The 11,450-nt window shown below is 44.2% G+C and overlaps 1 protein-coding gene across 2 annotated transcripts; it reads right to left on the bottom strand.

Annotated features, from left to right (window-relative positions):
* Positions 1-9,550: 9,550 nt before the first annotated feature.
* Positions 9,551-11,104, bottom strand: LOC111536323 (inosine-5'-monophosphate dehydrogenase 1-like). 2 transcript variants are annotated; one of them, XM_023202665.1, is made up of 2 exons: positions 10,865-11,104; positions 9,551-10,789 (listed from the first exon to the last, which is right to left on the bottom strand). In XM_023202665.1, the coding sequence occupies exons 1-2, from the start codon at positions 11,102-11,104 to the stop codon at positions 9,560-9,562; spliced, it is 1,470 nt and encodes a 489-aa protein (XP_023058433.1). In that variant the 3' UTR covers positions 9,551-9,559. The 2 variants fall into 2 exon arrangements, with proteins under 2 accessions (XP_023058433.1, XP_023058432.1); XM_023202664.1 differs by having other exon boundaries at positions 9,551-11,104.
* Positions 11,105-11,450: the final 346 nt, after the last annotated feature.

Below are 11,450 nucleotides of genomic sequence, written 5' to 3'. Positions count from 1 at the left end.
TATACATTATGTGCCCATTAACATAGATTTATAATTATTGTTTCTTATGTCTTTTAAATAAGATAGGAAACAAGGAGCTACAAACCAAAAATACTTAAATACAAACTTTATTATTATTTACTTATTTTTTTAGACAGAGTCTCACTCTGTCGCCCAGGCTGGAATGCAGTGGTATAATCTTGGCTCACTGCAACCTCCGTCTTCTGGGTTCAAGCAATTCTCCTGCCTCAGCCTCTTGAATAACTGGGATTACAGGCACCTGCCACCACACCCAGATAATTTTTGTATTTTTAGTAGAGACGGGATTTCACTGTGTAGACAAGGCTGGTCTTGAACTCCTGACCTTAGGTGATCCACCCACCTCGACCTCCCAAAATGCTGGGATTAGAGGTGTGAGCTACCATGCCTGGCCAATACAGACTTCTATATTTGTCTATGTACTTACCTTTACTGGTGCTTTTTATTTCTTTATGTGGGTTTGAGTTACTGTCCAGTGTCCTTTCATTTCAGCCTGAAGGACTCCCTTTAGCATTTCTCATAGGGTAGCTGTGCTAAGTGACAAACTCCCTCCATTTTTGTTTCTCTGGGAATGTCTTAATTTCTCTTTCATTATAAAAATCAATTATTTAAATTAGTTCTTTTAAAGAAGAATTTCTTTTTCCTCTGTTCCATTTGCTTAGTGGCAGCTAAAAATTGTAGAGATTTCCTTAAATTTCTGTGTGTTTGTGTGTTGGGGCACACCTTCAACACTCAGCCAGGCAGTTTAAAACTCTGCCTTAGCCTTCACTTCCTGATGTATGGAGCCTGAAGGGCAACCAGAGGTGGGAACTTAGGGTCTTCTCAGGTCTTTTCTGGGCCTGCACATAGTCCTGGGCATGCATGCGGCCTTTTGGATTCCCAGGAACATGCCAGAACTTTTCAAAGCTCTTATTCCCAAATCACCTCATTATTCAGATTTTTCTCCCAAGATTTTTGGTCTATCGCCTGTCCCAACTATTATCCATTGCCTCAGATAGCAGTGACTAACACAATTAACTGTAAATGTTTTCAGATTAAGTTAAAATGCCACAAAGCTCCTCATTCCTACTGAGGTTCAGTCCGTTTTTCTTAAGTAGTCTCCTGGTTCCTGCAAGATTTGGGTTAATTTCCAGAGTTCTGAAAAAGTTGATTCTGACCACTTTTGCCCGTTTTTTCATTGCATTTATGGAGGGATGAACTTTTGGCATTTCTTATTCCACCATTTTTGCTAGGCACTAGCTTTAAACAAGGTGGAGTGGGCCACTTCTGCAGGCCCAGAGGGTTTGGGGTATATGGTGAGTTAAGATTTTTTTGATAGCATTGATCCAGATGTCCATGTTCCACATCTCAAGGCCCCACTCCTTCCCAATCAGGGCCCTGACCTTAGTACAGCGACTCAATGGAGTTGAAAATTTCACTTTCTCTGGAGCACTGCTGCTCTTATAATTAACTCCTGGGCCTGACTCTCAGCTTTTTCTGTCCACTGTCTACAGTAGATAAGGATCTCTTTTAATGCAACTGGCATGGGATACTGGTGGAAAGAAATTCACTGGCCTGGTGCAATGTCTCAGGCATTTAAGGGGTACAGGGGAAATAGTAATTATAAAGACTATTGAATGTTTGAAATATATAATACTAAGACAGTACATTTCAAATGTCTAATCATAAAAAATGATAGCTAATTGAGGTGATGAATATGTTAATTTGCTTGATTTAATCAGGCCACATTGTATTCACATATCAGCACATCACATTGTACCCCATAAATGTAGATAATTATGATTTGTCAATCAAAAATAATATTGATAATAATTTTTAAAAAACACATTGAACAAAAGATTATGGAATTGGAGGGATGTTTCTGGAATCAACCAATGCATTGGAAAAAATAACAAAAATTGAAGGTGATATCACTAATTAAATGCTAAGAATAAAAGCCATACAGTCTCCTTAAAAATACTAATAAATGAAATAATATTAAAAACTACTAAATTGATCCAAATGATAGCATGACAAAGAGCAAGCATTCATCAAGATGATTAGCTTAAAATTACTGTAATTATATTACATGTAAAGTAACTGGTTAGATAAGTATACAAGGAATACACCAAAAGAAAGAAAGGAAGCTGACATGACTATATTTTCAGACAAAAATGAGCATTATGGACAAAAGCATTACTACAGATAAAGAAGATGTTATCATGATTTAAAAATGTTTGATTCACCAAGAAGATATACCAGTTCTAAATGTGTATGCCTCTAATAAGAAGGCCCCAAAATAAAGCAAAAATTTAATTACAAAGGGAAAACCCAATCCTTGATCATGGTAGAGATTTTACTTATTTATTTGTTGGTTTATTTATTTATTTAACAGACAGGGTCTCACCCTGTCACTCAGGCTGGAGTGTAGTGGTGTGATAATAGCTCACTGTAACCTCGAATTCCTGGCATCAAACCATCCTCCCCCGTTCGCCTCCCAAAACGCTGGGATGATAGGTATGAGCTGCCATACCCAGACCATAGGGGAGATTTTGACAAACCTTGCTCCGCAACTGATAGTACAAACAGACAAAGGTATCAGTAAGGATACAGAACATTTGTACAACTCAACTAACAAACATGACCTAATAGGCATAGAAAGAATGATGTAGCTAACAAGTATAGAAAATAGCTTCTTTACCAATTCCAATAAGACAGTTACAAAAGATTAACTGTAGATTGGGCCATAAAGCAAGTTTCAACAGATTTCAAAAAATGGTGCATGTTCTCTACCTCAATGTCAATAAGCTAGAAATCAATGCTAAAAAGATAATGTAAAAGTCTCTTTGTGGCCGGGCGCGGTGGCTCAAGCCTGTAATCGAGCACTTTGGGAGGCCGAGACGGGCGGATCACGAGGTCAGGAGGTCGAGACCATCCTGGCTGACACGGTGAAACCCTGTCTCTACTGAAAAATACAAAAAAACTAGCCGGGCAAGGTGGCGGGCGCCCGTAGTCCCAGCTACTCGGGAGGCTGAGGCAGGAGAATGACGTAAACTCGGGCGGCGGAGCTTGCAGTGAGCTGAGATCTGGCCACTGCACTCTAGCCTGGGCGACAGAGCAAGACTCCGTCTCAAAAAAAAAAAAAAAAAAAAAAGTCTCTTTGTGTTTGGATTTAAAAATAACCAATAATAATAATAATTTCAACTTTTATTTTAGATTCAGGGGGCACATGGGCACATGTGCAGGTTTGTTATGTGGGTATATTGCATGGGGCTGAGGTTTGGGGTACAGGTTCCCTTACTCAGGTAGTAAGCATAGTACCAAATAGGTAGTTTTTCAACCCACACCCACATCCCCATCTTCCCCCTAGTAGTCCACAGTGTCTATTGTTCCCATCTTATAAGTCAAAACATGCAGTATTTGATATTCTGTTCCTGTTATTACGACCTCCAGCTGCATCCATGTTGCTGCAAATGACACTGATTTTATTCTTTTTTCGTGGCTGCATAGTATTCCATGGTGTATATGTACCACATTTTATTTATCCAATCCACCATTGATGGGCACCTAGGCCAATTCCATATCTTTGCTATTGTGAATAGTGAAAATAAGACAATATTTTGAACTGAATGACAATGAAAATGCTATATACCAAAACTTGTGGGACACAGATAAAGTAGCATTCATTAAGAAATTTATACCCTTAAATGTATGTATTAAAAAAAGGAGAAAGCCTGAAAATTAATGAGCTAAGCATCCATATCAAGAAACTAGAAAAAGAACAGCAATTTTTTTTTTTTTGAGACGGAGTCTTGCTCTGTCCCCCAAGCTGGGGTGCAGCGGCGTGATCTTGGCTCACTGCAAGCTCTGTCTCCCAGGTTCATGTCATTCTCCTGCCTCAGCCTCCCGAGTAGCTGGGACTACAGGCGACTGCCACCATGCCCGGCTGATCTTTTGTATTTTTAGTAGAGATGAGGTTTCACTGTGTTAGCCAGGATGGTCTCGATCTCCTGACCTCATGATCCGCCCACCTCAGCCTCCCAAAGTGCTGGGGTTACAGGCATGAGCCACCGTGCCCGGCAAGAACAGCAAATTTAAACCAAAGGAAGTAGAAGGAATGAAATATCAAAGAGTAGAAATCACGAAATAAAAAACAAAGATGTAATAGAGAAGTTCAACAAAACCAAAAGTTGGTTCTCTAAAAAGACTGATGAAATTGATAAATCCATGTCAACGCTGATAGAGAAAAAAATGAGAGAAGACACTTATTAGTGTCAGGAATTTTAAAAAAGATATCACTATAGATCCTTCAGATATGACAAAGATACTAAAATAATATTTTGATCAGTTTTATTGCAATAAATTTTAAAAATTAGATGAGATGAGCAGATTTTTAGAAAAATAAAACACATCAAAAAGCTGTGGCCAGGCACGGTGGCTAACATTTATAATCCCAGCACTTTGGGAGGCTGAGGTGGTCAGATTGCTTGAGCCCAGGAGTTCAAGACCAACCTAGGCAACATAGCGAGGCCCCATCTCCACAAAAATTTTTAAAAAGATGCAAGAAGAAATAGAAAATCTGAATAGTTCTAGAAATACTGAATAAACTGAATCTTTTAAAACTCCCCCGCATCTCTCCCACTGCGTCACCCATCACACCATAGAAACTCTAGCTCTAGATCATTTCCCCCAAGAATTCTATCAAACATTTAGAAGTAAAATAACACCGATATTATAAAACTCTTCCAGACAGTAAAAATGAGGGACCACTCCTGCACTCCTCTGGTAAAGCCCACATTACCTAGATAAGGAAACACAAGAGCATTATGAATAAGAAAAATTATGGGCCTATCTTTCTCAAGAACATAGAGACAAACTATACTAACAAATTATTAGCAGACCGAACCCAACAATAGAACATGGGGGAAAATAAAAAGATAATATACTTTTACCCTGTAAGATTTTTTTCAGAAATGCAGTTATTTTGATAGTAGAAAATCAACCAACAGAATGTGCCACATTAACAGGAAAGGCAAGAAATATCATACGATCCTCTTTATAAATGCAGAAAAAATGTGTGTTTTTTTTGGTGTATGTTTATTTATTATTATTGTTATTATTATTTTGAGACAGAGTCTCACTCTGTCGCCCAGGCTGGAGTGCAGTGGCGCGATCTCAGCTCACTGCAACCTCCACCTCCCAGGTTCAAGCAAGTCTTTTGCCTCAGCCTCCAGAGTAGCTGGGACTACAGGCGTGCACCACCATGCCCCGGCTAATTTTTGTATTTTTAGTAGAGACGGGGTTTCACCATATTGGCCAGGCTGGTCTCGAACTCCTGACCTTGTGATCCGCCTGCCTCCATCTCTCAAAGTGCTGAGATTACAGGCGTGAGCTACTGCGCCCAGCCAGAAAAAATGTTTTATAAAAGTAACATTCATTTATAGATAAAACTCTTGGCAAACTTCTCTATTCTGATGGAAGTTATCTGCAAAAAACTTACAGCAAAAATTATACTTAGTGGTGAAATATAGAAATGGTGAAATATAGAAAGCTTTTCTTTGAGATCGGGAGAAAGAGAAAGATCCCTACAATGGTGCCAGCTCTTCCAGCAAAACAAGAAAAAGAAACAGAAATGAAAAGTATAAGAAGTAGATAAGACAAAGTAAAATGACTTATTTGTAGATAATGTTACTGGGTACATAGAATAACAAACAGAAACTGAAATTCAGTGCTATTTACCATGGCACCAAAAAAATATCAAGTACTCAGGAATGACTTTTTTTAAAAAGAGCACAAGCTGTCGTGAAGAAAACTATTAAACATTATTGAGAGAAATTTTTAAACATAAACAAAAAAAGAGAGAAATATACCATGTTCCAGAATTGGAAGGCTCAATACTATAGAGATATAAATACTTCCCAAATTGATCTTCAGATTCAGTGCAATCATAATCAAAATCTGAAAAGGTGTTTTTATTTGTCTGTGTTTGTGGAACTTGACAAATTAAAAGTTTATAGAAATTCCATACTGAAAGTTTGCGGAATTCAAAGGCCCAAGAACTGTGACATGCTTGAAGATTGAGACTTGCTCTACTCTGTATTAAGACTTATAAGCTGACAGTATATACAACTGAAAATAATTGAAATAAAAATAAATCAGCATGACATAATAGAGGATCCAGAAACAAATATATGGAAGTTTGATTTACAACAAAGGTAACCTTGTAAAACAGTGGAGAAAGAATGATCTTTTCAATAAATGGTACAGGGATAAAGGGATACCTGTGTTTGCAAAAATGAAACTTGGGCCAGGTGTGGTGGCTCACGCCTGTAATCCCAGCACTTTGGGAGGCTGAGGTGGGTGGATCACTTGAAGTCAGGAGTTCAAGATCAGCCTGGCCAACATGGTGAAACCCTGTCTCTACTAAAAATACAAAATTTAGCCTGGTGTGGTGGTGCGCACCTGTAATCCCAGCTACTTGGGAGGCTAAGGCAAGAGAATCACTTAAACCCAGGAGGCAAGAGGTTGGAGTGAGTCGGATCACACCACTTCACTCCAGCCTGAGTGACAGAATGAGACTCCATCTCAAAAAAAAAAAAAAAAAAAAAAAGAAAAAGAAAAAGAAACTTGATTCTTACCTCACATAATACACAACAGTCAATTTCAGGCAGATTAGATACCATACTGTAAAAGTCTAAACAATAAAGCTTTAGAAGATAACATATGAGGATGTCTTCATGACACTGGGTTGGGAAAGACTTTTTATAACAGTATACAAAAAGCACTAATCACAAAAGAAAAGTTGATAAATGTGATCACATTAAAACTAAGGTTTTCTCTTCATTAAAAGACGCCATTACAAGAGTGAAAAGGCAAGCTACAGGGTGTGGGGGTGATATTTGCAACTCATATATCTGACAAGGAGCTTTTATTGAGGATATATAAAGAACTGGCCAGGCGTGGTGGTTCACGCCTGTAATCCCAGTACTTTGGAAGGCCGAGGCAGGCGGATCACCAGAGGTCAGGAGTTGGAGACCAGCCTGGCCAACAGGGTGAAAGCCTGTCTCTGTTAAAAATACAAAAATTAGCAGGGCGTCGTGATGCGTGCCTGTAATCCCAGCTACTCAGGAGGCTGGGGTGGGTGAATCGCTTGAACCTGGGAGGCAGAGGTTGCAGTGAGCGGGGATCGCGCCACTGCACTACAGCCTGGGCAACAAGAGTGAAACTCTGTCTCAAAACAAACAAACAAACAAAACTCCTACAAATCATTAAGCAAAAGACAGACAAACACAGTAGAAAAGTGGGCAAGATATTTGAACAAGCATTTAGGAAAAGAGTGCAAATAAATGTACAAAAAGGGGCTCAATCTTATTAGTGAGAAAGGAAATGGAAGTGAAAACCACAAGGAGATACCCTTACACTCCCACTAGAATGGCTAAAGTTTAAGAGTGACAATACTAAGTCTTTGCAAGGAGATGGAACAACAGGAACTCTCACACTGTTAGTGGGAGTGTGAAATAGAACATTTTCAAAAATAATTGAGCATTATCCACCAAAGTGGAGGATATGCATAACGCTGAGAACCAAAAATTCCACTCCAAGATTTATACCCGTCAGAAATGCATGTACAGGCATAAACTGCTCATAGCAGCAAATATTCATTAACAATAGAATGGATAAGTACATTTTAATATACAAATGCAGCCGGGCGTGGTGGTTCATACCTGTAATCCCAGCACTTTGGCAGGCCGAGGCTGGCGGATCCCCTGAGGTCAGGAGTTCGAGACTAGCCTGGCCAACATGGTGAAACTCTGTCTGCTGAAAATACAAAATTAGCCGGCAAGGTGGTGGGCACCTGTAATCTAACTACCTGGGAGGCTGAGGCACAAGAATCTCTTGAACCCGGGAGGCAGAGGTAGCAGTGAGCCGAGATTGCACTACTGCACTCCCGCCTGGGCAATAGAGTGAGACTCCGTCTCAAAAGAAAAAAAAAATGCAATGGAACACTAGTGTACAACAATGCAAATGAACCACCTGTAGCTTATATCCAACAACATGGTTGAATCTCAGAAACATGATGAGCAAATGAATCCAGACACAAAAGAACACTTTCTATGTTATCTCATTTATATAAAATTCAAAAACAGGCAAAACTGAACTAATATGTTTAGGGATGCCTACCTAGGCTGTAAAAGCATATAGGATGCTAGGAAATTATTACCAAGAAGTTAGGTTAGTGGGGAGAAAGAGTGGGAATGGGTGGGATACAGGGGGATGCTTTGGTGGTGCTGGCAATGTTATGGTTCTTATTTTTTTACTTTTTCAAATACGTGTTTAAAGAAAAATAGAGATGGGGTCTCACTCTGTTGGCCAGAGTAGTCTTAAAATTTTTCTGGTTCTTGATTAGAGTGGTCATTACACAAGCGTTTGCTTCATAACTCACTAAACTGTGTAATTATGTTTTACAATTTTATTTTTAACAGCTTTATTAAGGTATAATTCACCCACTTAAACTGTACAAGTCTGTGGCATTTGGCATATTACATTATTATTTTTTGAAATTGCAGTAAAACATATGTACCACAGAAAATTTGCCATTTTAACCATTTTCAGCATACAATTCAATTACATTAAGTACATTCACGATGTTGTGCAACCTTCACACTATCTTCTTCCAAAACGTCATAAACCCAAACAGAAACTCGGTATCCATCAAGCATTAACTCCCCATTCTCCCCTCTCCCTAGCCTTTGGTAACCTCTATTCGGCTTTGTCTCTGGTAACTTCTATTCTGCTTTGTCTCTATGAATTTGCCTATTCTAGATTTTTTTATTTTTTTTTGGAGGCATTGAGACCTGCTTGATCTATTCCGATTAATACCCACAATGTGGCAACTGTGATCTCAAAATGTGCCAAGTTAAAGTCTTAAACTGCAGCTGAGGAGAGGGCAGGAATGGCATACCTGGGGACGGTGGTGAGTCAGGAACCACGGGCAGGCGGCCATTACCAGGGCAGTGTACTCCTCAGGGCCAGGGACAGGGGAGTGGCCCTAGGAACAGGACTCAACTGGAGCCCAGGGCCAGAGAAGCGGGCACAGACCTCCTGCTGGCCTAGGTCAGGAGCTCAGAAGTGCCACATGGCTGAGGGGGCAGCAGCCTGGCAAGGGCCAGAGGCAGGGCCAGGAGAGCGCCATTTCTTGGGGAGCTGGGGGGCAAGGAGGTGCCCTATAGGAGAAGCCAGGACGGGCCGCCTGTCCCTGGGGTGGGGGCCAGGCTGGAGCAGGCTGCAGCAAGAAAGACCTGAGGCAGGCGCAGGGCCTGAGAGCCTGGCTGGCTGTGCTACGCCTCCCAGGGCAGCCTGGCCCAGAGAGCAGTCCTGACTCTGTGGGGGATGCCCAGCGAGGGGCAGCAGTCCCCTCGGGGCCTCCCCTACTCTCTCCCTGTAAAGGAAATGGGGAACCCATAGTGTAAATCTGTGGACCACTCAGTTATGGCGGGAGGCTGTGCCCGAAGGGGGACAGCGGGGCACGCCCCTTCCACCATCGTGGCCTCCACCGCTGTCCTCAGTACAGCCGCTTCTCGTAAGAGTGCAGGCCATGGACGCCACCCTCCATCTGGGCCGATACGGTCCGCTTCTCAAACTTGAGCTCTCCTGAGTACATCATGGACCGAAGGACAGACAGGCTGCGGGCCCCGATATCCTGGCAGCTGTGCTGGATGCCCGCTATGAGGTAGGGCACGAACTTCTGAATGGACCCTTTGTCTTGGATAGAGCCCGAGACACTCTGTGCGAACTTCACCTTATCCCCCTCGCTGAAGTATCCTTTCTGGCTACTGCTGCTCTTCTCCATAGCATCAAGCGAGCCTTTGTCCCAGTACTTCTTGAGCGGCACCCCATCTGAGAAGAAGTATTCGGCAGACGCCTCCGTGGTGGCGGCCAGCAGGGAGCCCATCATCACTGTGGAGGCTCCAAGGGCCAGGGCCTTGACCACGTGCCCCAGGGTCTGGATGCCGCCATCGGCTATGATGGGGACACCAAAACGCCGGGCATACTCGGCCACCTTGTACACAGCACTGCCGTGGATCCGACCACAGGCCATCACTTCCGGAGTGATGCAAATGGAGCCGCAGCCCATGCCCACGTGCAGCCCGTCCACACCAGCGTCAATCAGGTTCTTGGCCTGGGCTGCTGTCACCACGTTCCCCCCAATCACCTGGAGGTGGGGGTACTTCTGTTTGGTGTAATGCACCATGGCGATCTGATACACCAAGTTCCCTTCGGACGAGTCCAAGACTATGACGTCGACGCCCGCCTGGGTGAGCAGGTCCAGGCGGAATTTGTCATCTTCACGGGTGCCCACAATTGCCCCGCAGAGCAGCTGCTTGTGGGAATCCCTGGAGGCCAGAGGGTAGTCTCGGTTCTTCTTCAGGTCGGTGCGGGCGATGATGGCCACCAGCTCATCATGATCATTAACAACAGGCAGCTTCCCTTTCTTGCTACGCTTCAGGATCTCATTTGCCTCTTTGAACGTCACGCCTGCTGGAGCCACCACTAGCTCGATCCTTGGCGTCATCACCTCACTGAGGAGGGTGGTGTGGTCCTTTTCAGCAAGGAAGTCGATGTCTCGGGAGGTGACGATGCCCACCAGCTTGCTGCCCATGGTGCCCGTCTCAGTGATGGGGATGCCAGAGAAGCCATGCCGCACCTTGGCCTCCAGCACATCACCCACAGTGTGCGAGGGGCTCAGCACCACCGGGTCTGTGATGAAGCCCTGTTCAAACTTCTTGACCTTCTGCACCTTGTTGGCCTGGAACTCTGGGGTGCAGTTGTGGTGAATGAAACCAATACCTCCCATCAGAGCCATGGCGATAGCCATGTCGGCCTCTGTCACAGTGTCCGTGGGAAAGGAGATCAGCGGCGTCTTCAGCGTGATCTTCCGGGTCAGAGCTGAGGTCAGGTCCACCTCACCAGGTAGGAAGTCTATGAATCCTGGGAGAATCAGGAAGTCGTCGTAGGTGAGGCCGTCGGCGCTGGCAAAGAGCTGCTGTGCGGTGAGTCCATCCTCGGGCACGTAGAGGGTGCCGCCGCTGATCAGGTAGTCCGCCATGCTGCCGCTACACCGTGCGACCTGACTAAACACCCACGCCGCCGCCCGCCTCTGACGCAGTCGCTGCCGCTGCTGACGCCACGCCGCCGTCCGCCTCTGACGCAGTCGCTGCCGCTGCTGACGCCACGCCGCCGTCACGCTGCCGCTGCTGACGCCACGCCGCCGTCACGCTGCCGCTGCTGACGCCACGCCGCCGTCACGCTGCCGCTGCTGACGCCACGCCGCCGTCACGCTGCCGCTGCTGACGCCACGCCGCCGTCACGCTGCCGCTGCTGACGCCACGCCGCCGTCACGCTGCCGCTGCTGACGCCACGCCGCCGTCACGCTGCCGCTGCTGACGCCACGC

This window comes from Piliocolobus tephrosceles, chromosome 12 (assembly GCF_002776525.5).
Source record: "Piliocolobus tephrosceles isolate RC106 chromosome 12, ASM277652v3, whole genome shotgun sequence".
Classification (NCBI taxonomy): domain Eukaryota; kingdom Metazoa; phylum Chordata; class Mammalia; order Primates; family Cercopithecidae; genus Piliocolobus; species Piliocolobus tephrosceles.
This window is presented reverse-complemented; position numbering and strand designations above follow the sequence as displayed.